Genomic DNA, 26,337 nt, shown 5'->3' with positions numbered 1-26,337 from the left:
GCTCTACTGGTCTACCAGCATTGCGTGGACTCCCATGTCCAGGTGACATTTCATCTATAAATACCAATATAAATATTGACCACTTACACTTCGCCTTTTATAGCGTTATTCGGGAGCATACAAATTTTAAAAATATCGGGCAAGACTATTTATGCAATACGCGAACTTGTTGGTATATTTCAACATTACAAACAGGGGGAAAAGTGCAGTAATAAACTATGGATTGTATACTAGTATAAACAGATTTTATGGCTATACCATTTTTTTCGTTTTGAAACGAATTTTATATTGAAATTAGTTTCCGGCATACTTCGTAATTCACACGAATCATTTCTTATACCCTCGGCATAATCCCGAATGTGTTCAAATTCTTTTTAAATCACTGGCATCATTTTTCAAGTAAGGTTTTGATTGGTCGAATAAAAGGTCAACTGGACATGAGCTCCAACTGGGTGCTGTTAGATCCACAGGTCATAGTAATTAACCAGTGAAGCTAATTGTAATTAGATTGGTGTCGACTGCGGATTTCCTCTTTCAGTGTATGTGTGGTTCTTAACTATATGTCTGACGCCATATAACCGTAAATAAAATATGTTGAGTGCGTCGTTAAATAACACATTTCTTTCTTAGTACAGCTACATACAGCTGCATACGGTTCCAAGTCCAGTTGGAGATCCAGAGAAGGGAGGTGCGGTGCTCGCCACCACTCACCACTCCCGAAATACGACGTGCCTCGGCAATCTAATGGTGAACGCATCAATAACAAATATAACTAATTTCCTTTTTTATAAGATGTATTATAGCTTGATACTTTGGATAGGCCTATTTTAGAGAAAATGCTAATATATATATAATACGTAAATATACTTTGGAATATTGTGGGTGCCTTTTCATTCAAATAACACCCTCTCCCTGGAAAACAACCTGCACCTACATTTGAATATTGCTTGGAAAATATACACTTATTTCATCATTCATCATGTTTTCTATTGAGGTGATTGAATCTGTCCAAACTGCAATTCTTTTTATTGTCAAGCGGTAATGGAGGACACTAATGGTCTTCCAGTGAGTTACTGTCATTAAAACATTAATGAATTTTGTCTTGCTGTCGGTCCAAGATTAGGATTGTCACAACTCGACTTACCATTGATTAATATCTTATTCAAGAAAAATGTTTCTATTTTCTGCTCTCTGTCTGCATCTGTATCTGTCTCTTTTCGTGCTGGGGTGTCGTTAAACATCTATTCTATTCTCTCTCTCTCTCTCTCTCTCTCTCTCTCTCTCTCTCTCTCTCTCTCTCTCTCTCTCTCTCTCTCTCTCTCTCTCTCTCTCTCTCTCTCTCTCTCTCTCTCTCTCAGTTTTGCACTGCGAGATACTATACTGAGAGGTATAAATAACGCAATGAGTATTTACCTAAATATTTTCTTATAGAATTGTTAAATCATATATATTGAGTATGTGGACAAATGACATATTGGTAACAACTGTAAGTGAAAGAGGATTTTGTTCAAATCAGAAAACAATCGAATAAAATGAGTTTTCAGTAAAAAGCATAACTTGGGTGTTTATTGCAATAACACAGCATTGCATATGAAAATCTTTTTGAATGTGCATTGCCTGCTCTCGTCTCCCTATAAAAGCAACAATATTTTGTGTCTTCTGTCTTTTTTTTATATTGTACGGTAAGTAATGTTAAAAAGTTGCTGTTTTATTGCCGAAAAACCAAGCTTTTTGTTTAAAACTACATTTTATTTTTAAAAATTTCCAATTTGAATAACATCTTCTTTCATTTACAGTTGTTACCAATATGTCACTTGTTTGCAACCTTAATATAGATAAAATAACATTTCTATAAGACCAAATTCAGCGAAATACCTATTGCGTTATTTATGCCTATGAGTATACTTTGCAGCAAATAATATGGCTTTGAAACATAACTTAGTCTGAAACAACTTATGTCCATCTTCCGAATGCATAGGTCAGTGATTTAATGTCATATGTACTTTCGAGTTTCAGTTTCAGTTAGAACTGAGTGGATCCATTCAACTGATTGGATTGTTTTCTCGTTCCAACCAATGAGCCACAACTGGTCAAATGCCGTGACATGTGCTTTCCTGTAGGAAAGTGCATACAAAAGAGGCCTTGCTGGTAATGGAAAAAATTGGCGTGTTTCCTCTCATGATTACTAGTCAGAATTACCAAATGTTTGACATCCAATAGCCGATGATTAATTAATCAATACACTCTAATGGTGTCGTTAAACAAAAACAAACAAACTCATTTATATATACATGTATATATATATATTCGTTCGTTCACACGGATTAACTTCATGGTTCACTTTTCTTTTAAACTAGTCAGATAGATTTTTAAATCTAAAATTGTTAAAATCCTTTACCAATATTTTTTTTTAAATAAATAGTTCAGATAGTTTTGTTTTTTTTGTTTGTTTTTTTGTTTAACGACACCAATAGAGCACATGGATTTATTAATCACCGGCTATTGGATGTCAAACATTTGGGTAATTTTGACATATAGTCTTAGCGAGGGAACCCGCTACATTTTTCCATTAGTAGCAAGGCATCTTTTATATGCACTATGCCGCAGATAGGCTAGCTCATACCACGGCCGTTGATATACCAGTCATGGTGCACTGGCTGGAACGAGAAATAGCTCAATGGGCCCATCAACGGGGATCGATCCCAGCCCTAGCACTTGAGATAGTGTTCACGTATGAAAGTGTAGATGTCATTGAATACTCAGAGAATACTTAACAAGCTGTGTGGAGTTATTATATCTTCCCTAGCGAATGAATGTTATAAACCTGATACTTTGATTAATGTTACTTCTGATATAAAAATAGGTATTTTGACGAATCAAGTGTGTAGTTACATTTGTAAGTGGTTGGTCACTAAGATGTTTCCAATTGCAAATATATGGGGGGGTTTTTCACTCAGTACTTTCATGTTATATTTGTGCTGGTGGGATTTTTATCTGTTTCGTTTTTTTCTTTTCTTTTTTTCTTGTGCAGTATTGAATCTGTACTTATATGAAATAAAATTTTCGTTTTAGCATTATCAGGTTTTCTTTCATCGACTTATTTCTTTTCTTCATTATTGGCTTGTTCCTCGAAGAAGCTGAAACAAATCTGCTAATTCAACTGCTGCATAGATAGATTGCGTATCGCTGTATGTGCCAACAGTTCAATAATTTACGATCCTGAGTTGCTCGTGGTGCAAGCTGGTGATTGTAGGCTGTAACATGTTTACAATTCAATCTTCGCCTTATTGATGTTCGAGAGCACAAATGGTGTAACAAGCTCTCGCTAGACTGAAACCAGTTTGAAAAGGTGTTCAAATCATGCAGGAACATTGTTATGTCTTCCTTGTTCTATTAAGTGGGGCGGGACGTAGCCAAGTTGTAAAATGCACGCCTGATGCGAGATCGGTCTATGATCAATCCCCGTCGGTGGAAAAAATTGGGCTATTTCTCGTTCCAGCCAGTGCTCCTCGACTGGTCTATCAAAGGCCGTGGTATGTGCTATCCTGTCTGCAGCATGGTATAAAATATCCCTTGCTACTGATGGAAAAAATATATAGCGGGTATCCTCTCTATGACTGTCAAAATGACAATATGTTTGACATCCAATAGCCGATGATTAATAAATCAATGTACTCTAGTGGTGTCGTTAAACAAAACAAATTTCAACTTTGTTCTAATAAGTGTTCCACGACTTTTATATCAAATAGTATATGTATTGTTATCTCTATGGCAAAGTGCATACAATCTTAAAACAGACATAGTTTTGCTCTTGGCTTGTAGTTTCCCCACCACCTTCTGGTCATTGATACACAATTAGTATATTGTTTGTTGTAAAATATATATTAAAGATAGACTGATGCACGGTAAGTTTATGAGCATACTTTCATTTTGTCTCCCGGGTCGCAGTGACAGCTGGACTGAATGTGTATTACCTAGCAGAGTAACCGCATATCTTATTACAGTATGTGTTTATGCAACATGGATCTTTAAGTGTGATATTACCAAATAAATGCATTGTTATTTCAAAATGCAGTATAGTAGATGCATGTGACATAGTTTTCTATTTGTACCTTTAAGCTTTGATAAATAATTACAACTAAAACTTTCTCGTACATAATCCTTAAATAATTAAATCTAGAATGTCGAAATGGTAAAGTGCTGTCATTCAGCGTAAATAGCGAATCTCTTATCAATCCTGGCTAATAGAAAACATGTCACTTAGTCTCCAAAATCGTCGGCAGTTCGTCGTAATCAAAGAATTATGTGTGGAAAAAATATAAGTGAATGAATGAATGAATGAATGTTTAACGACACCCCAGCACGAAAAGTACATCGGTTAGTGTGTGTCAAACTATGGTAATGCAAACAAATATAGTGATGATCAACATCAATATAAAAATTCAAGATTTAAACAAAAACACAGTGTAAAGAACTATGCAAAAATACAAATATCACAGATAGATACTGACTTTTACTCAAAACTTAAATTTTGTGCTGTATTGGCCATTCTCAAGGAGAATATTACACCCCTGCACCACGGTGAGGTTACAGCACGCGCAGGGGAAATATAAGCGATTAAATATGACGTCTCGTGTTAACCTGTTCTAAACATTTTTAAAATAAGATTAAATATTTTTGGGGGTAGTAAATTATATTATTTGGCTGTATTTGTATGGTCATTGTGTACACGGTAATAATATTTCCGTTTCGAAATAACAGTTAATTAATACTTTGGGCAGGAAACTTTCATTAAGACCGTCTATATATAGGATTTTTATGCAAGGTTCTTTGTAAGTTGAAATCAGTATTGAGTATAACGAAATGAAAACAACTGATGCCCGTTTTCTTACAAGAAGATATTTCAAAGTACTAATCTCTTCATTAAGCTGAATATATGTGTTATGCTTGAGTATTAATATTCTCTTTATCCCTGTTTCATTCTTAAACGTGTTAACGTTATAACCAATGAAACATTATTTGGTGTTAAGCAACCCTTATAGCACAGTGAAATGAAGCTGAGAAATATCTACGCTCAACAGACGCCAAAGATTCGGCCAACACAGCGTGAACAAGCACGTGATTGGTGACTCTTCTCGGAGTCTGGTAATGAAGTCTTGCCCTGTGCGGGATGCAGATAAATAAATCAACCAATCAGCTTTCGGTTACCAGTGATTTCCTTCTGAGTCTAAAATTCACGTCACGTTTCGAATTATTCCCTTGATTACGTAAATACTCCGTCATCAGTGATAGCTAACTGTGTACACTAGAGGCGTCTGTTTGTAACGCCTAGAAAATCCAGTCTGAAACTGGCTGTAATGGTTTCCCTATCGTAGAATTACGTCCATAATATTCTCCTATAGTGTTGTACTGTCAACAAGAATAATTGTAGCAGCCTACCACAGCAGTTCTCAAACAAACTACTGATAAAACGGTTAGATGAACAGTAAGTATAAATCAACAAACGTGCTTTGTCACTCTGTATTAGGCCCCTACTGGTCCAACTGGAGGAGACTGTAGGTTTCATCTACGTCCTTCTGTCTGTAAAGTAAACTTTGTTTTATTTAACGACGCCGCTAGAGCACGTTGATTTTTTATCTTATCATCGGCTATTGGACGTCAAACATATGGTCATTCTGACACTGTTTTTAGAGGAAACCCGCTGTCGCCACATAGGCTACTCGTTTTACGACAGGCAGTAAGGGATCTTTTATTTGCGCTTCCCACAGGTAGGATAGCACAAACCATGGCCTTTGTTGAACCAGTTATGGATCACTAGTCGGTGCAAGTGGTTTACACCTACCCATTGAGCCACTCACTCAGGATTTGGAGTCGGTATCTTGATTAAAAATCCCATGCCTCGACTGGGATCCGAACCCAGTACCTACCAGCCTGTAGACCGATGGCCTGCCACGACGCCACCGAGGCCGGTTTCTGTCTGTATGTCTGTCAGTCTGTCTATCTGTCCCACATATGGTTTTCCGGATGTTGTTTTTCACAATGCCTTGAGATATTGAGCTGGCATTTGTATATAGCTTTATAATGTACTGTTACAGATCAGGTTTGACTTCCATGGCGATTTACGCATTTGTGACAGAGTTATGGCCCTTGAACGTATGAGATAAGAAAAATGTGTTTTCCTAATGATTTAGATTTTTCACAATATTTTGAGACATTGAACTGAAATATCACTTTAGTCATATTATATGGTATGCATTGCCTACAGACTTCATGTCAAACGATATATTGTTTTTAACGTTTCCGATTTGATCTCGCATCCATGTCTCGGTGTAATGTAATGTTGACAATCGTTGTGTGATTATTAAACTGGTCGTGTTATTGATGCCGAATATTTCTCATGAAGATACCATGTCATTTGAAACTTTTAGCTCAGTCGGTTGAGTGCTCGCTTCAGGTGCTTGCGTCGCAGGATCGAACCACCTCGATGGGTCCATTCAACTGATTGAGTTTTTTCTCGTTCCATCCAATGCACCACAACTGAACAAAGGCCGGGGTATGTGCTTTCCTGCCTGTGGGAAAATGCATATAAAAGATCCTTTACTGCATTAAGAAACATATAGCGGGTTTCTTCTGATGACTACGAGTCAGAAATACCAAATGATCGCATCCAATAGCCGATGATTAATTAATCAATGTGCTCTAGCGGTGTCGTTATACAAAACAAATTTTAAAACTTTTAATTAACAAGGTTGTTGATGGTTTAGTACTGCGGATGGTTACCAAATTAGCCCTATTTGACCTATCACATTGTGAAAACAGAGATAAAGTCGGTGCTATTCCAAGGATGTCTTTCGCTAATAAAGTTGCATCTAGCTCATGAAACCGTGGTTCGCGAAGTATACCGTCTAATATAGCGTTATCCCTGGCATCACGATTCTCAGTGGATCGTGGAACTGGAAATTACATGAACACGACCCCTTGCTGCTCTATTGTAACGGAAACTAGTGCCACAAACGTTTAAGATTAAATATTTATTATTAAATACAGAGCGAAAAGGGAAGCTTTATGGTGAAAGGTTTTACTGATGAATAGAATGTTGAAAGTTTTAAAGGAAACTCGTTCTTTATAAAACAAAATTAGAAACTCATTTATCTGTAATTTGTATACCCTGTTTTAATTTTACCCATGGACATTTTTGTCAGCTTAGTATATTCACCGACTTATACGTAATTTTACATTTTTAAAATAATAAAACACACAATTTACTGCGCCGGTTTGCATGGCGTTTGATCAGACCGTGACGTCGACCAGATGACTAGTCGGTACGTAATCAAAAGTGAATACACAACCAATCGTTGTTAACGTATGGGCCCCTAAGATAACCTTAAGTGCATAAGGTAGCTATGTACTTAAGGTGATCACAGTGCTAAGATCGTTTCGTAAAACGGGGCGCAGAACAGTATGCCAAACACCATTCCCAGTGACCGCTATCTTTGTTTTTACCTGGATGTCGTTAAACGTCTATTCATTCATTCATTCATTTATTCAATTCATTCATTCATTCAATTCATTCATTCAGTTTCTGACCTTCTGCTACCATAATTATTTTTCTGGTATAGCAATATTTCATAAAGAAACTGTGCGACGGAATGGAATTAATATTCCGATTAATGGTTAACCCAACTGTTGGGTAGTCTAAAAGAACTGTAGCACTGTGAAAGAGCTGCTGCAGAACTTAATTAATTTCTTATTATCTTTCGATGATAATACTAATCTCCATCGAAACACGAACAGATCAATACACCGGTGAACCTCGCCATGGTTACAGTCGCTAATGTGTCTTAATAATTACTCACATTAACACACGAGTCATGATTTTTTTTTTTTTTTTTTTTTTTTTTTTTTTTGTGACAATTATATGAAAGGACTTTGTCTTCTTACATTATTGCGTGATATTCATGAACAAAACTGAATCATCTGTTTGAAATAGTAGTTTATTCACACCTAGTCACGTGATATTTGTTTCTGAGTGCATTCATCCGGCAATCCACCACGCAAATGCAGTTTTCAATTCTAATTTAAAGACGAGTAAATACTTACAACTGTTCTTAGTAAGTGGAAGTGCTCTGAATGTTCTCCCACCCAAACATTAATATTGTACCACGATGAACCAGAGGAACGGTACAGTGTTTTGCGGGGGCCTACCTAACGGGCGTGTGGGGTGTAAGAGGACTGGTGGGCAATGGGACTTATAGGTAGTCCAAAACAAAATCAATTTCAAGGTTCACCGAACTTTTGACAGAGAAGTTAACACCACTAGTCCTGTGTTGGTTGTACAAAAAGGTAGTTTTATCTGAGCAAAAAAATGTATGCAATTTTATTTCATCTAGTACCACTGTTAAGTAGCCTTTTCCTTGAAAAATGTATGGGGTATCTGTAAAATCAAAATTACTCAATTTTTGTGCGGAACTAAGGTAGTCATAGACACTACCCGTTATCTCTGAAATGAGCAGCTTGACCCCCTATTTTTCTGATTCACTTTAAGGGTGAGCGGTGGAAATATTTATATCCGTGGTGTTACACATGTTACTATTGTCGTCTATGAGATTTGGTTTGGTAATATACACCCTAAAAGTATACCCGTGATACAAGGAAGGAAAGAAGGAAATGTTTTATTTAACGACACACTCAACACATTTTATTTACGGTTATATGGCGTTAGACGTATGGTTAAGGACCACACAGATATTGAGAGAGGAAAACCGCTGTCGCCACTTCATGGGCTACTCTTTTTTATTAGCAGCAATGGATCTTTTATATGCACCATCCCACAGACAGGGGAATACATACCACGGCCTTTGATATACCAGTCGTGGTGCACTGTCTGGAACGAGAAATAGCTCAATGGGTCCACTGACGGGGATCAATCCCAGACCGACAGCGCATCGAGCGAGCGCTTTAACACTGGGCTACTTCCCCCCCCCCCCCCCCCCCCCCCCCCCCCACCTTGTTACAAGTGCTCTTGGGTATGAGCAGACGTTGTCCATACACGAAGTACTGATAAAGTACTAACACAAATGAGTGTCAAGATCAGATGTTGTCGATACACGAATTACATCAATACGGGATGCCGTTTCTGACAATCAAAAGGGTAAATTTTGTTTTGCTTAACGATACCACTAGTGCACACTGATTTATTAAATATCTGCTATTTGATGTCAAACATTTGGTAATGCTTACATATAGTCTTAGAGAGGAAACCTGCTAAACTGGTCAGTTAGTAGCAAGGCACATTTTATATGCACCATATCATAGATAGGATAGCTCATACCACGGCCTTTGATATACCAGTCGTGGTGAACTGACTGGATGGCTTACCGACGGGTATCGAGACTAGACCGACCGCGCATCAGACGAGCGCTATACCACAGGGCTACGTCCTGCTCCGTTTCGGACAATGACGTCAGGAAGTAATATTGCCACAGTCTGGGATAATGTGCGTTCTGATAAACCATTGTTGGTGTTCGCGGCTGTACTTGAAATCACCAGAGGATAATGATATCATGGCAGTAAACGACACTATCGTTTGTAAGCGCGTGATGCAGGCCAGTCTGAGATATTTATGCAGTGGTTGTGCTCCGCGCCAATACATATAAATATCCATTCTTACTGGCACTTTAAACGAATGGTAACACTTATTAGCTGTTCACTTTTGTAATTAGAATGATGCTAATATAAAAGTGCAGATTTGCCGCGGAATCTATTGCTGGGTCAAAAATATATCCCGGATGGATATGCCTGAATCTTAATTCCATTTATTTATTTTTTAATCGTCTTGTGGTTAATAATTGGACAGGTTGAATATAAGAGTAGATTATCTTTGAAACATTTCCAATTGCAATTAAGTGTTTCATTGTAAGACAATACTCTGCATCAGTTGGCGTATATTAATGACTGCATGTCGTCTGTGGCTAAATGCAAACATATTAAGTATATTTGAGATGATTAACCGTGTTTTATTGAAACATCCATCTAATGATTAGGGCTGGTACACTGTAGACCGATATATTTTAGTTTTATTATTCCACAGAACCAGTCAATGATTAAATATATTAAAGACTAATCATTGCCTGTACAATACACGGTGCTTTTCGTTGGAACTGTACAGTCTTTTGCTTAGAAAATCTATTTGTGTACATTCGGCGTGCTTTTGATTGTCTAATTGTTTAAATTACCTTAAGACAGTGCACTTTGTGACTCTTTGGCATGCGCCAGAATTTGAATTTTTGTTTTTTTAACTAGCTTTTTTGTAAATACATTCCATCATTAGGAGGGATCAGAACTTAGCCCAGTGGTGAAGCGCTCGCCTGATGTGCGGTCGAATTTGGATAGATCCCCGTTTGTGGGCCTGTCGGGCTATTTTAGCTTTAGCCAATGCGCTACAAATGGTATAACAAAAGCCGTGATATGTACTATCCTGTGGGCTGTTGCATACACAAGATCCCTTGCTGCTAATCGGTAATAGTAGCACATTGCGTGGTGGTAGTGGGTTACCTCCCTCATTATCCGAGTGATCCTTAACCATATAATCGTGATCAAAATGTGTTCAGTGTGCATCGTTAATTAAAAACATTTATTTATTGTCTTCATCGAGGAGAACAAGTCTACTGTTTAAAATCAATTATGAATGTATTGACTGAAATCTTTGTAATACATTTCAGAATTTTTTTTAATTTCGAAATGATTTCCACAACTACACGAGTAATCAACATTACGTCCAACTCGGTATAAGTCTTCTTTCAATTAACTACATCTTAAATCATTAAGATTTGAATATATTAGGTTTAGAAATGTCTGATTAGTTTATAGTTGATTGCGAATAAACTTTACACGAGCAGAGTTGAAACAAAAAAATATTATCTCAAACAAAACTAAATTTATTTAGAAATATGGTATAATGCTGTAAGGGGATCGTGTAATTAAGTAATTTTACTACACACATATATACATTTCGTTTCGATATTTTACTTAAATTTGCGGTCATCGGAAAACTATATTAAAACAAATGCAGATGTAAATTGAATAATACATGACACACGCTTGATAACTCTTTACTAAAACAATATGTAGGGGCATTACTAATCTAACATTCCTTTTACCACCTTACATGAGACAGGATAGAGAGGCATTTGGGGTCAAGGCCAAATTCACACGCTAAGTGCCTTCTCTTTCAATATAAATGTTCTTCGTTGATGAACATAGAAACCGTAACAGGTTTCTTAAGCCTCTTTATATCCACTAATGACATTTACTTGAGCCACCCATCTAAGTAAAGACCTACCAAGTCTTCCGCGTTTCGCGGGAGATTCGCGCATTTTGGGATTCTTTCTCTCGCAGCAACTTGACCTCAGCATATGCATTCTCATTAAAAAACATGTTTCCAAAATCTCAGATTTCCCGAACAGGATTTGATCTTCAGCAATCTTATAATAAACATCTTGCAAGGAAGTGAAAGTCTGTATTTACTGGTCGGGTTCATTGTTGTTTCATTTTGGTATCGATGAGTATCGATATGTTAGCATGGTAGATATGCACGTTTAGAAGGAATGTTTTCATGGTAGACATGTACGTTTAGAAGAAATGTTAACATGGTAGACATGGATGTTTGGAATTAATGTTAACATGGTAAACATGTTTGTTTAGAAGGAATGTATCATGGTAGACACGTGCGTTTAGAAGGGTTGTTAACATGGTAGAGTTGTACGTTTAGAAGGGTTGTTAACATGGTAGAGATGTACGTTTGCAAGGAATGCTAACATGGTAGATATGTTCGTTTGGAAGGGATGTTAATATACCGCTGGGCTACGTCCCTCCCATTGGTCGAGAGAAAGACACTGAGCGGCGATGGGTCTTTTTTTATGACGTCTCCTATATAACTGATTTCTTTATGATCAGTTATCCACTATTGCTGTTTCAACTTCTATCAGTTATGTGTAAGATATTAATGTCCGTCATTTTGTTTATATGAATGTATCTGTTTTAATATTTTGGGAAAAGGTCCTATTATAATCTTAGGCCCGTCGACCAATTCTACCGCCAAAAATAAAAGTATTTCATACAGACAGAACAGTGCTACGCTGATCTTTTATGTAGCAAACGTGTGAGACATTCCGCATCATAACTTTAAAATGATGACGAAAGTAAGGTCTTATTTTGAGTTTTCGTCACTTTGTTGAAAACTACAAGTTTGACTCTGAAATGTATCCATAATGGAAGAGATCGAGGGAAAACCCAACCAACAACATAGATGTGTTGTTAAGTTGTTAGCTAATGGGTTCGTACCTCTTTTTCTTTTCTTTTTTATAACCCAGAGTGAATGTATCGCTGGGCTCAATAGGGAGGTGTGAGGCCACATAACCAAAGTTTCGTCCACGTCACAGCAGCAATTATTGATGTGCCTACCGAGTGTATAGCCCCACATTGGGGATGATTAAAATATGTGAATGAAGATGTAAATGATGACACGTGTTTATTGAACTGTTCAGCCCATAAAAATAGGTAAAAGCTTTATTCAGTTGTAAATATGTATATGCTTATGATAAGTGGAGCTGTTTACTGTTTTCATATATATATATATATATATATATATATATATATATATATACCGGGTATATATATATATATTATCGCTTAAGTAGTTGAACCCTGTTTAACTAGATGCATTTATAAGACTCCTCTATCTTTAATTGGTGCTCTAAGAGAACAAATATGTCATTAATCGAAATCGATAAGCTTGAAGAAATGGTAAAAATAAAATAACACAAGACATCCATTAGATTCTTTGACCTTCTACGTTTCATGTAGCCTCGGGCGTTTCAAAACACTATTTGCCCCACTTGCCTGACGTATGTCCGTGATTAAGTATTAGGAAATGACGTTAACGACAAATCTAAACTATGAAAACATAATCAGTGTTCATCGTAGCGCCTGGGGTATTTTGGGTAATGAACATCAAAGAGATATAAACGATAGCTCCGTACTTTTAGCATGAATCTGAATGGTTTTCATATAGGTGATTTTTTCCTATTCTGCAGTTTTAAATAGCACTCCAACGAATGCAAATGCAAATGTTGACATCTGTGGCATTTGTGGCATATAATTCTATGATATTTGTTAAATGCTTTAAGTAAATGTATCTTTGAATAGACTTGAAGCCTTAGGCCGCGAAAGCCATACTACCATGTTTTTAAAGTTAGTTTTTATTTTGTTGTTACATTTGTGTATGCAATTTAAGCCACACTCGGACTTACCCAAATAAGGGACACCCACGTCCAACGCCTTGAGAATCCAATATTCTATTGGTTTCTAATTCATTTTGTTTCAGTGGTTTTAATTTGGTTCCATTTTGTTATCGCATCTCCCCCGTGAATCTTATATATTGCATCAAAAGTAGATATTTCGTCTATCTTGGGATCCTATTTTGGTTATAACTGGATTTATTTAGCACCTCACCCTCTCTTTTAGCACCTAAACCACTTAGTGCAGTTGCCATATATTAAGTAGACCACCTTGTCTAAACCGTAACGTGATTGGCCGTTTCGTTAATAACCCAAGAACCAAGCCTTGAATTTATGTGTCAGATCACGGCTAAGAAAAGACTTTGAAATGTTCATTTATTTATTAGACTAATTCTAGTCAGACCGTATGTTAGGCTGCAGCACTAAGCGAATTAAGGTATCGTTAGACAGAATCGATAAACTTGGAGAGACAGCGAACACAGAGTTAATTCTGTTATTTCTCTGACCTTTTTATTATTTTACTGCTGCCACTTATATTTTTCTTTCCAATTTATTTTCGCAATCGGAAAGACTAAACTAAACAAATCATAAAAGTAAATGACGAGGGATTGAAGACGGTATTTTGAAACAAATAGAGCTGACAGCGAAACGATGTGCTCGCGGTTTAAAAAACATATTTAGTCCAAAGTGACGTCAGCACCAAATTTAAACTGCTGGAGATAAAGTCCAACAGATATCATGAAGACAATATCTTTTTCTTGATATGAACGTTTTAGTGGGAAGTGACGTCATTACAAAATTTAAAAATCACCGATTGAAGGAACCAAGGAAAATATGAGGGTTTCTAAATTATTGTTATAACTTTCTATACATGTTATTTGGTAGGAAGAGTCGTCGTCAGTACTAAATCTAAACAACACCAATGAAGACATGTAGACTTAAGAATATTTTGAAGGAAACGAAGACGATATAAAAGCATTTTCGTCGAATGGATATGTCTTATATAATATGTTATAGTTTTGGCGTACAACCTCGTGGAATTCTGTCTGCAGACAAACGGTATATACTCGTAAAATACCCCATGTTGCTCACTGATTAAATAAATATTGGATCCATATTTATTTTTCTTGCTTGGAGCAATACTGCGCGTATTGTGTGAATGGCAAATTAATGAGAAACTTAGAATGCGTAACATATGGCAGTAATTACATACTAGCACTTCTTTCGTCGCAGCCAGTCAATATGTTTAAGAAAGATTTCATCTGCTCCCTACGTGTATGGTAATAAAGATATGGTCAATATATGGATGTAGCCAACGCTATAATAACCGGAGAATGTCCACAGGACCATACAACTGATACAATCAATACCAGTTATGAAGATCGGCGACCTCTAACTGCTGGGGAATTCTAACCTGACTAACAATACCTTCGATAGAGGGGTATGACCGGGCCAATAGATATGACAAGTGGTGTTACACACCCAAGGAGAGAGAGAGACAGAGAGACAGAGAGAGAGAGAGAGAGAGAGAGAGAGAGAGAGAGAGAGAGAGAGAGAGAGAGAGAGAGAGAGAGAGAGAATTAATTACCTATAATGTTAAGTTTAAGTGAATATAAAATTAATTTGTACCAAATAAATGACATGTGTTGTCAAATTAACTATGACTACTATTTTGTCTCACTATTTGAGCCTTGATTATAAACTTACTTTAGTTAATACAATCTTGTATATTTAAGGGGTTCAGCATTCATTAATTTAAAGCTTTCCATCGTAGTATAATGGATAAGTGTACGATTCTCTTAAGACTATTGTGGGTTCAAATCTCTATGTCACAAAAACATTTGGGGCGGGACGTAGCCCAGTGGTAAAGCGTTCGCTTGATGCGGTCGGTCTGGGATCGATCCTCGTCGGTGGACCCATTGGGCTATTTCTCGCTCCAGCCATTGGGATGGTGCATATAAAGATCCCTTGCTGCTAATCGAAAAGAGCAGCTCATGAAGTGGCGACAGCGGGTTTCCTCTCTTAATATCTGTGTGGTCCTTAACCATATGTCCGACGCCATATAACCGTAAATAAAATGTGTTGAGTGTGACATTAAATAAAACATGTCTTTTTTTTTTTTTTTTTTTTTTTTTTTTTTGCTTAATTTAAATTCCTCTTGTATGGTTATTTGTAATGATTAAATACTTTAAATATATGTTTCTTAATACATGAAAGTTATCAGAATTTACTAAAAAGTAGATTTCTGTCTTAATCTTGTTTTCTTTTCTTTTTCGTTTTTGGTTTGTTGAGTACATAATACATATTGTAGTAGGAAATTATTACATTGGTAATACTGTGTAACTGTATATATTAGTAGAGTATAATGGCTATATTTAGTTGACATGTTTAACAAACCCCTTAATTAAACTGTTCAAGGTCACGAAATATTGTACTGTAAAAATGAAATATTCTGGAATGTGTCATGCACTGATTAGTAAGTGTTAAATGAATAGAATATTCTAGGCATTTTGATTGGTTATAGACCTTTATATAGTTTTATTGTACTGTATATAAAACAAAACGTTGTTTGCTCAGTAAATTTGGTGTCATTATAAATTTTACTAAGTCAAATAAATGTTAGCAATTTCTTAAATGCACTTAAATAAAATAGATCTCGTGACTTTCAAAGTGAAATCAAACAATGAATGAATCATTTGTTAGTATAATTACAGTAGATTTTTAATACAAAATGAAATAACTTTCACATCATAGACTGTAGCTTGTATTTTAATGTACAGAGTGGCAGTGCCAAACATCTAAACGTTTTTTGTTAGTATATACCTAGAAGCAGACTGCAGATGATTTATCTAAGTTTGTGAAAACATTTTTTGTGACGTCTCAAGCTGTATTTGTTGTTGAAGATTCCACGTGTATCCTCACACTGGCAACATCTATACTCAGGATAGAAGATTAGAGATATTAAAAAGTCCTAGAAGTAGTGCACTTTCTGTAGAGATAATTAATATGACTTTTAAGATCTGATTATGTGTTGGTTTAACGTTTAAACGCCATTTCTACCATAGCAGTATGCTTACATTTAATGTTATTGTGTGTATTAACAGACTGGACTGGAGCTCTGACGTGTTGGCACTGCATAGCGGGGGACTGCGATATTAACCCGTCAGATAACTACAAAGCTATCAAGAAACCGTGCCTTCCACAACAACACTGTCAAGTAAGTATTCTGGTGCTCGTCTCAAAGATGTTTATATATATGTAGCTCATTGCCTTGATAGAGAGAGGCACTACCAAGTATGTAAGTTTTCCGGTTCTCATTGTCAATCTTGGGTGTAGTCCATTCATCATGGTATTGTGGTGCGGACGGGCTGTGACAGGCAGGAACCAAACGCAAACAAACTTCGTGTTCTGCGGAGTGGCCGTCATACGAGTCACCGTACAAATTAACTAAAATCAGCCGCAAGGAATCATGCTAACCATTAATCCACCCAGTTTATTTTATTGTACGAGTATTTTACTTTTACGTTGTCACAACCCTCACATCGTGGGTCGAGTAGCCTGATAATCACAGAATTCGTCCTGGTTGTTCTACAGATGGACTTGAATCATTCAGCTATAAACTTGGATGAACCCTATGCCACGATGTCGTGGGGCGGGACGTAGCCTAGTGGTGAAGGACCAATTCTCGCCGGTGGGTCCATTGGGCTAGTTCTCGCTCCAGCCAGTTCACCACGACTGGTATATCTAAGGACTTGGTATCTGCAATCCTATCTGTTGGACGGAGGGGCGGGACGTAGCCCGGTGGTAAAGCGTTCGCTTGATGGGCGATCGGTTTGGGATCGGTCCCCGTCAGTGGGCCTATTTGGCTATGTTTCGCTCCATACAGTGCACCATGACTGGTATTTCAAAGGCCGTGGTATGTGATATCCTGTCTGTGGGATGGTGCATATAAAATATCCATTGCTACTAATAGAAAACTGTAGCGGGTTTCCTGTCTAAGACAAAATGTCAAAATTACCAAATGTTTGACGTCGCTTAGCCTATGATTAATACATCAATGTGCTCTAGTGGTGTCGTTAAAGAAAACAAACTTTAACTGTTGGATGGTGCTTATAAATTATTCCTTGTTACTAATGGAAAAATGTAGCGGGTTTCCTCTTACCAAATGTTTGACATCCAATAGCCTATGGTTAATAAATCAATGTACTCTAAAGGTGTCGTAAAACACCATCACTACACCATCTGATATGAAAAATACATATTCACTAGCGATTCACATCTTCTACGAACGTATTTGTATTCACAATGCATACATATGACAGCTGCCCTAGTAGGCTATCGGTGTTAGATACCCCGTGGTCCAGTTTGATTCGGTAAGGGACGTTACTGGCGCACGCGGTGCAAATAGAATATGGAATGGATATTTTTCAACACACCCACCGCACCGCACCGCAAACAACCTTCTCGTCCTCTGCTATTTACGGCCCTGTTCGTTCAAAATTCTATAAATAACAGGGCATACTGTTTATACATGTACATATATGTATACTATTGCCTGTCAAATATTTACATCATCAATGAATGCTGCTGGCGACGGTATTTACATTTACGTAGATTCGCTATCTTCAAGATTGCCCCTCCGAGATTCCTTCTCTATTAGTTTCCGCAAATTAATTAGGCCCTAGGGCAAAACGTTCAGTAGTGAACTCGTGTCGTAGCTATCTTAGCTTCCACTCGTGTTACGACACAAAATTGGCAATAAAATGCGGTTTCTTTGTTCTGGTCACTGGTGGATTTGTCAATCAGTGTCTAAAACGTCGGTGTCTATCACGAGAGAACATCTACTTAACTGACTGCAGGCACAGTCGATTCCCATGCATTCTTGGACTACTTGGCGATATATATATCTATCTATATATATATATATATATATATATATATATATATATATATATATATATATAACAACACATATGATTGCCTTTGACATACCACTCGTGGGTCACTGGTTGGTACGGAAAACCCTAATCATTGAATGGGTCAACCGAATTGGGTTTGGTCCCACGACCCAGGCACCCCAGACAACAGCTTTTCCGTCCAATTTTTACACCCATACTATTATACGCGACCAAGTTAAAGGTAAAGTTTCTTTTGTTTAACTACAACACTATAGCACATTGATTTATTAATCATCGGCCACTGGGTGTCAAACATTGGTGATTTTGTTAGTGAGGAAAATCCCTGCACTTTTCTACTGGTCAGGTCAGGTTATATGGATTTACGTGCACATTCAGAGCAAGCTGTTATAGCGCACGCCTTTTCTACTGGTACCAAATATGTTTTTATAAGCACCACCCCACAGACAGGATAGCGGGTTTGATATACTGGCTGGAACGAGAAATAGCGCAGTGTGCCCACCGACTGTGACAGATCTTAGACCGAACTATCCGAGAAAAAGCAATAGTGTAGAGACAGAAATATTAACTATTGATGACTACTGATATTGATATGCAACACGTGTGTTTATCAATGACTGATTGAAATGTGTTTTATTCTCTGTTTATTTACATATAAACATATTCTACAGTTACTGATATTCTTTTTGAATGAGATAATTACCCTCTTCCGCTGAAGACCATAGTGTGAAACGTTTTCACCCGTGGCAGATCGAATTAAATACATCCGATGAGCTGCTGCATGATGATCATCCGGGCTGCAAATCCACACCGACCAATCAAATGAACACTAGCAATCTGACCGCATCGTGATATATTTATAAGCAAACCGTTCATGTGCAAGAGCGAATACCGTCAAAAGATGTAGTTAGCAAAAAACTTTTTTTTAAACCTGGTTCTAATAACATATAACAAATAAAATACTACACTCGAGCCCGTTTGGTATTTATATTTCTTTCGTTAATTACGTTTGCACAATAACTACCCATTTCACTGTAATTGAATTTTCTTAAAACGTTTAACATAGCTCTCACGTAAGATACAGTTATCCATATTTAACAATTTATCCTGTATTCAGTAATACACATGTCTGTGAACGGTGGTATTACTGCCTAATTTACAATATATATTATCATGTTTGAGGCACTCCATTTTATACGTAATATTTCTGTCCCGCGAACGTTTTGTCGCATCTTAATTCTTATCCATTGTGATCCATTATATTTACAATGTTTTGGATACAAAGATACTTTACGCAGTAAACTGAACTATCACTGTTCACATTTTTGACTGGAGATCAGTATGTTTTCCGAAAAACATACTTTTGCCTGTAGATACACGCCACGGGAAGAAAGTCACAATTTTTAATAACAGTTTAATAGAAACAGGCAACCTGTAATGGATTTTCTTACACACCCGTTGGTGAGAAGGAAATGTTTTATTTAACGAAGCATTCAAAACATTTTATTTACGGTTATATGGCGTCGGACATATGGTTAAGGACCATACACACTTCATGGGCAAACAGCAAGTGATATTTTACATGCACCATCCCACAGACAGGATAGTACATACCACGACCTTTGTTACACCAGTTATGGAGCACTGCCTAGAACGAGAAATAGCCCAATGGGCCCACCGATGGGAATCGATCCTAGATCGATCGCTCATCAAGCGAGCGCTGATCACCTTAGTGTATAACTATCTTACGCATTTAAAGTTATCTTACCGCAAAGATCGCTTCGTGGAACGGTTAAACGTTTGTTTGTTCTGTTTAACGACACCATTAGAGCACGTCGGTTGTTGGATGTCAGACATTCGGTAGTTTTGACATAAAGTCTTGGAGAGGAAACCTGCGACATATTTTCATTAGTAGCAAGGCATCTTTTATATGCACCATCCCACAAACAGTACAGCACATACCACGGCCTTTGATATACAAATCGTGTCGTGGAACGGAGCCCAGAACTGCAAGCTGATGCCTCACTTCACTGTTGGTTATTTGTGTTTTTCCTGTGACTTTTTGTCAGTGACTTCTTTCCTGTGACGATTTTTCTCCCGATTTGGCTTTCATCTTACTTTTTTGTTTATTTTAATTCAGTATTGAGCTAAAAACATTTTTTTTTAAAGTACAATCTGCATCGTTAATCATAATTATTATTATTGAGTATACCACATTGCATAAAATGATTTCAATCGGTAATTTTAAAAATTAACTTTAAATGATTACGTCTCGCTGAGAACAACCAGTTGCTAGGTTCTAACAGACGGCGAGATGGCACTGATGACTTTCTTTGGTCCATCTTCTTCTTCTTCTTCTGAAGATGTATCCAGAGGGCTAACATGAGGAACATGTTTTCTTATTTTCGTATTCAGGTTCAAGCACGATTTCATGGACACGCAACTCTAGCTAGCTCGAGTCACCTCCAGCCCTCCCCTTATTAATACTGATATATGAATATCAATAAGTGGAGGGCTGAAGGTGATTCGAGCTATTTCATTGCCAGCCTGAGTGAGGGTTTTGTCCAGGACAAAGTTTAAATGGGCTAATTGTGTTTAGACAACAAATCTGTTCTTGGCTTGTGCTGTCTTGTCCAAAGATACGAGCTTGAATGAGGTCATTCTCATTGTATACACCAAAAGCGGTATCTGGCTTAGTCGGAACATTTCCTGTCCGAGGTGCTTGGATCGTAGGATCGAATCCTCTCGGCAGATCAATTCGTATTTTTTTCTGTCCCATTCAGTGGTATATCAAAGACGGTGGTATGTTCTGCAATGCGTGTTGGGAAGTGCATATAAAAAAAATCCCTTGTCGATAATGACCGGGTGTATTAACTATATACCACCAAATCAAATCTCATAAATGTCAACGATAATACACATGGCTACAATGCTTCAGACAGTGTTTGAATCAACATACACAGCATGGATATGCATACTATCACCCGTTATCCTTAAAGCAAGGTAAACAGTTTCAGACAATAGGAAGCGTCTTCCGCACCAAACTTATATCATCGTATTGTTAGTAGGATCCCTCGCAAGTTTCAAGCACAATATATAACTAGTACATTTATAAAAGCTCAAATTAAATTACAGGAAATCATTGACCAAATGAAACAATATGACATGGCAACAACCACTGTCATCATCCGTCACCAATGATAGAACTGGTAGTGTTAACTGTGGTATTAAAAGTTAGGTGCACTCTGAACCTTGATCCGGTTATTTGCTAATTGGTATACTGCTTCTTAATGGATAAACATATTCGAGGATTTCCTCTGAAGGCTACGACCGGCTCCCACCCAGAGCGAGTTTTAACTACTTAATGTAGGTGTAACTCCACTACACCCTCTTCTCTCTCACTAAACATTAACACTTAACAACTAACCCACTGCCCTGGACAGACAGCCAAGATAGCTAAGGCGTGTGCCCAGGACAGCGTACTTGAAGCTTATCGGATATAAGCACGAAAATAAGTTGAAATGAAATGAATGAATGAAGACTACGTGTGAGATTTACTAAATGTTTCATACCAAAAGGCGATGAGTAAATAACCACTATGTTCTAACAGTGTAATCAAACAAACAATCTTCATATGCCAGGGGCCTAATTCACTAAACTCTCGCAACTTTGCGATCTCGCAGTGCAATGCTAAAAGTCTTACAAAGAGGATGCTTTGTTGTCTAACAGAGCCTAAGATACCTTTGTGAATTAGGTCCCAGAAATATAGCTTTGGTTGGAACATGGTAAACATATAATATCTTGTAAGTGGGATTGATCTAGCAACCCACCGCACATCAGACGGGTACTTTATCACTGAAATACACATCGCTCTACTTGTCATTGCGTTGTAGATGTGTACGACTTAAAAGCAATATTTTCACAATTTATCAACAATTACTTAAAGAAGCTGGCAATCTGGATAAAGCTAGTTTAGATTTGTCGTGCAATAAGCCGCAGTTAGTCACCGCGGCTGCCAGCTCTGTGGGTAATAGCCGGGAGCGCTGTAATTTGAGTTGAATGATAAGATCTTAACAGTAAGAAATACCTCATCTCGGTTAATATCGCGTGTCCATCGGAGGTGAAATGTTCATGTTTATTATAGGCGCAGACACTATAGGTCTTATCGGCAATGTAAATAGTATTGGGCATTACTGGGGTGGTGGGGTGGGGGGGTCTGTTAAATTACATATTACTTAGAGTGTCTTGCCTTGGTTATACATTATGTCAGTTTAGTTTGTCGTCATATTAGTGTTTGTAGTAGATCCAACTATACCATGCGCCAAGCAGAAAATATACGTCCCTCTGAAACGAGAATATATTATTTCAAAGTAACAATTAATAGGAACGTATTCCAGATTTTTGTGTGAGTTTCTTCTTTTATTTAACACCAATAGAGTAGATTCATTTATTAATCATCGGCTATCGGATGTCAAACCAATAGCCCATTTGGCTATTTCTCGTTCCGGTCAGAGCATCTCGACTTGTATATCAAAGTTCGTGGCAAGTGATATCCTGTCTTTGGGGTGGTGCATATAAAATATACCTTTCAACTAATAAAAAACTGTAGTGAGTTTCCTCTCTAAGACTATATGCCAAAATTACCAGTTGTTTGACATCCAACAGGCGTTAATCCATAAATCAGTGTGCTCTTGTGGGGTTTTAAACAAAACATACTTTTTTCTTCTACTTCTTTTTTGTTTTTTGTTCAGATCGCGATAAAAATCCTGCGGGCCTGTGCCTCTTTCCATCACATACATACTTGAGGACGAAAATGTACGCTTTGTGCCCTACTTAAATAAGATACAACTATAGCTTGTGCGCCCTCCAATAGAAATTGTGCCCCCACCCCCGACCCTCCCACCACAAACACATACCCACAGATATAAAGTCATCATTTGTTGGTGTATTTTAAGTAGGGGATCTGGAATATCCTCGTAACTATCCATGCCTGTAAAATACTGGAACTCAGCCCTAGCGGGGCCTCGTCTCCATTATGTTTCAGGAATGGAGAGTTACTCGGACATTCCCTTTATGTAACTGACTTTAAAAAGGAGCTCTGAGAATTAGACAACAGTCACTGCATAGCTAGTTTTTTAATTAATCGTTTAAACGTTCTAAAATGTTGCACGAGGTTTTGCTTCTATTCTTTCAGAAGGTGTATTTCGAGATGTACAGTAACTTTGACATGAAGAAGTACACGTCAACAGTGCGGAGCTGTGCGGAGGAGTGTATACCACAGGACGATTTCCAGAACTGTACCCAGGATATTTTCTTGACCCGCGGCTGTAGGAAGAAAACATGCTGCGCCAACAAGGACCTCTGTAACTCATCGTCTATAGTCCAACAGCCTTTTGTTCTGATTACTGTGTTCCTATACACATCGGTGCTCGTTACCCGGAATCTTTGATGGTGGTGACAAGTATACACAGTGTGAGGGTAGTGATAATTGTACACACCGTGAGGGTGCTGGCATTGGGATACCTGATGTGATATCACGCATAATTATCGTGGATTTCGTATCAAACAGAAGACGATAATTATGAAATTAGAAGTATAAATTAATTATTTCATTTTAAAATTATGTCTGTGTACAAAAGAGATCTGTCGGCTTACTAGAACTACGTCTAGCCTAAAATAAGTAAAGGAAAGTTTTAAAATTCAGGCACGTGTGCTGGGGTGGATGGGTCAGTTTAGGGTTTCGAAACCCCGTACCGAAATTTTAGATTTTCTTCAAATATATTTTCCGAGGGAGTATGACTCGACCTCCCATAGAAAGTTCACTCGTCACAGTTAATATTCTTCTTTTGGAACCCTTCCCCTCATGCCCCTGGGGGATATCAGAACTTCCAAATTCACAAAATGGTTTCCCCATGAGCCAAGGTAGCGTCCCACAAATTTTGGTTGGAATTGTTTTTTCCTCTTTTGGGCTCCACCTATCTGGCCCCGGAGGAGGATCAGAAATACCAAAATTCACAAATTGTTTTCTCCGTGTGTCAGGGAAGCTTCCCACAAAATATGATTGGTATTTATCAGGTAATTTTGTAGAAGTAAAAAATTACAGTATAAATGCATTTCTTTATATAACTATAGTAAAGTTTGCCCCGCCCTGTGAACAAACGGGGGATCCCACATCAATGGCATTTACAAATTATATAAAGCATCTGCTGACCTTTACATACATGAACACTATTCGGTTATAGCATTTCGGGCAGTCGAGAAGAATATTTGTTTTAATGACGTTAACTGTCCCCTTTATGACCCTGCCGCTCAGGCCCATTGGAGTGGAGGAGGGGGTTGAATGACCAACTTCACAATTCTGTAGAAGAAATTGAATGTATGAAAAGTTAGTGCACGACGACGGACGATAAAAGACCGCAGTAGGTCACTTGACCCTTCTGCTCATGTGACACAAAGCGGCCACTTTTTCTTATTCCTTGCTCGCTAACCTTGTTAGGCACGGCCGTTGTTAAAGAGACATTCCTGACTTTGCTGCATTGTAATAAGTTTCCGACTAATACAATATTTCTACGATTAAACTTACATATTAAATATATTTTCTTGTTTAGAATATCAGTGTCTGTATATTCAATATGTTTCTGGTCGTCTTAATACTTGAAAGAAGCCCAAACTGGATTTTGTCTTCTAATAATTTCGTACGTACATACTACGAAAAAATTATATATTAGGAAATAAAATGAATTTTAACCTAGTACAAATATTAGAACGATCAGAAACATGTTTAATATACAGCCACCCATATTTTATGCAGAAAAAATATATTTGATATGTAATTAAAATCGTTAAAAAGTCTCTGTTAGTCGATAACATCTTAACAATTGTAGCAAACTCAGGAATGTCCCTTTAATTCCACAATTAAGCTGCATCCTAACCGGACGCGTGCGACGCGAGCGATCCTTTTTAGAAACCATTGATTTCAATTGCTGCATCCTAACCGCACGCGTACGGCGCGACGTATTGATGTAGTCGAGCGCGCGACATAATACCGATAGGAATTGTTTCTATTTTTTGTCGCGCGACACGAGCGACAAACATATATTAACTAATCAAACAGCTTTTACTTGGCGGTTTCAACTGGTGATAACAATTTTAAAAAGAAGTCTGTCGTTATGGTCGCGTCTTGTTAGGATATAAATAGTGTCATGTGACTCGCGACGCTCGCGTCGCACGCGGCCGGTTAGGATACAGCTTTAGACACAGATCCATTTATAGTTAGAGCAGTCTCAGCTTCTCTTACAATAGTCCTGGCAGACCCCAGATTCTAACCGAAACTTCACCACACGCCCTTTACGTGTAATCATTTTCCTTTTCAGATATAGCTTATTATTTTTAATCAGTTTGTAGAAATTAACAAGTAATATTAAAAAGAATAAAAACTCTAAATTGTTTTATCCAATTATTTTTTTTACTATTTTTTTAATACATTTTAAATGTGGGATGCTAGATGCGGTTTCTTGACTGCGTACATGTGTGTGTGTGTGTGTGTGTGTGTGTGTGTTTACATTTGCATTAAAGGGACTCTAGTTTTTAAACACTCCAGCATATGTTTCTCTCTTAGAGCTGTTTATGATCACTGAAATCAAACATTATTTATATTTTATTCTTTAGATTGTCCATTTCGTAGAACAGAAGTGTTTCTGGTCATGCTGGTGTTTGTAGTACCAAAAATTTCATTTTTCATATTTTTGAAAACGCAAGTGCGTCTGAGAAGCAGCAGTTTATTAATTTGAGTTCTAGTCTATTTTTAAGGATAGTTCCTGTTTTAATTTCACATATTCTTCTTTCACTCTATCGTAACTTTATCCAAATGAGTTACAGGTTTGTAAATTAACTAAACATAGTGTCCATTTTGTACCGGTTAAAACTAGGGTCTGCGCCTTTTAAAGGGAAGCGATGAACTGACATATAACTGTATACTAAATAATGATACAACTCATATAGAAACATATTATCAAAAGTTTTAAACCCATACCAATGCTCATAACATTTTTACAAAACATTTGTATCTCTTTTAATACATGACTGAAGACAAAGTGACGGAACAGCCAACGTAGTTAGTTGCA

General features: G+C 37.4%; 1 protein-coding gene across 1 annotated transcript in view; it reads left to right on the top strand.

The window, feature by feature from the left end:
• The window catches only part of LOC121380360, a 30,744-nt gene extending 5,933 nt beyond the window's left edge, over nucleotides 1-24,811 (top strand). Inside the window, exons 2-3 of the mRNA XM_041509143.1 lie at nucleotides 16,403-16,515; nucleotides 23,409-24,811. Of these exons, the coding sequence (XP_041365077.1) occupies nucleotides 16,403-16,515; nucleotides 23,409-23,663 (368 nt within the window). The 3' untranslated portion in view covers nucleotides 23,664-24,811. The remainder of the gene's footprint in view (nucleotides 1-16,402; nucleotides 16,516-23,408) is intronic.
• Nucleotides 24,812-26,337: the final 1,526 nt, after the last annotated feature.

This window comes from Gigantopelta aegis, chromosome 9, assembly GCF_016097555.1.
Source record: "Gigantopelta aegis isolate Gae_Host chromosome 9, Gae_host_genome, whole genome shotgun sequence".
Classification (NCBI taxonomy): domain Eukaryota; kingdom Metazoa; phylum Mollusca; class Gastropoda; order Neomphalida; family Peltospiridae; genus Gigantopelta; species Gigantopelta aegis.
The sequence above is the reverse complement of the archived record's forward strand: the minus strand, read 5'-3'. Positions and strand labels throughout refer to the sequence as shown.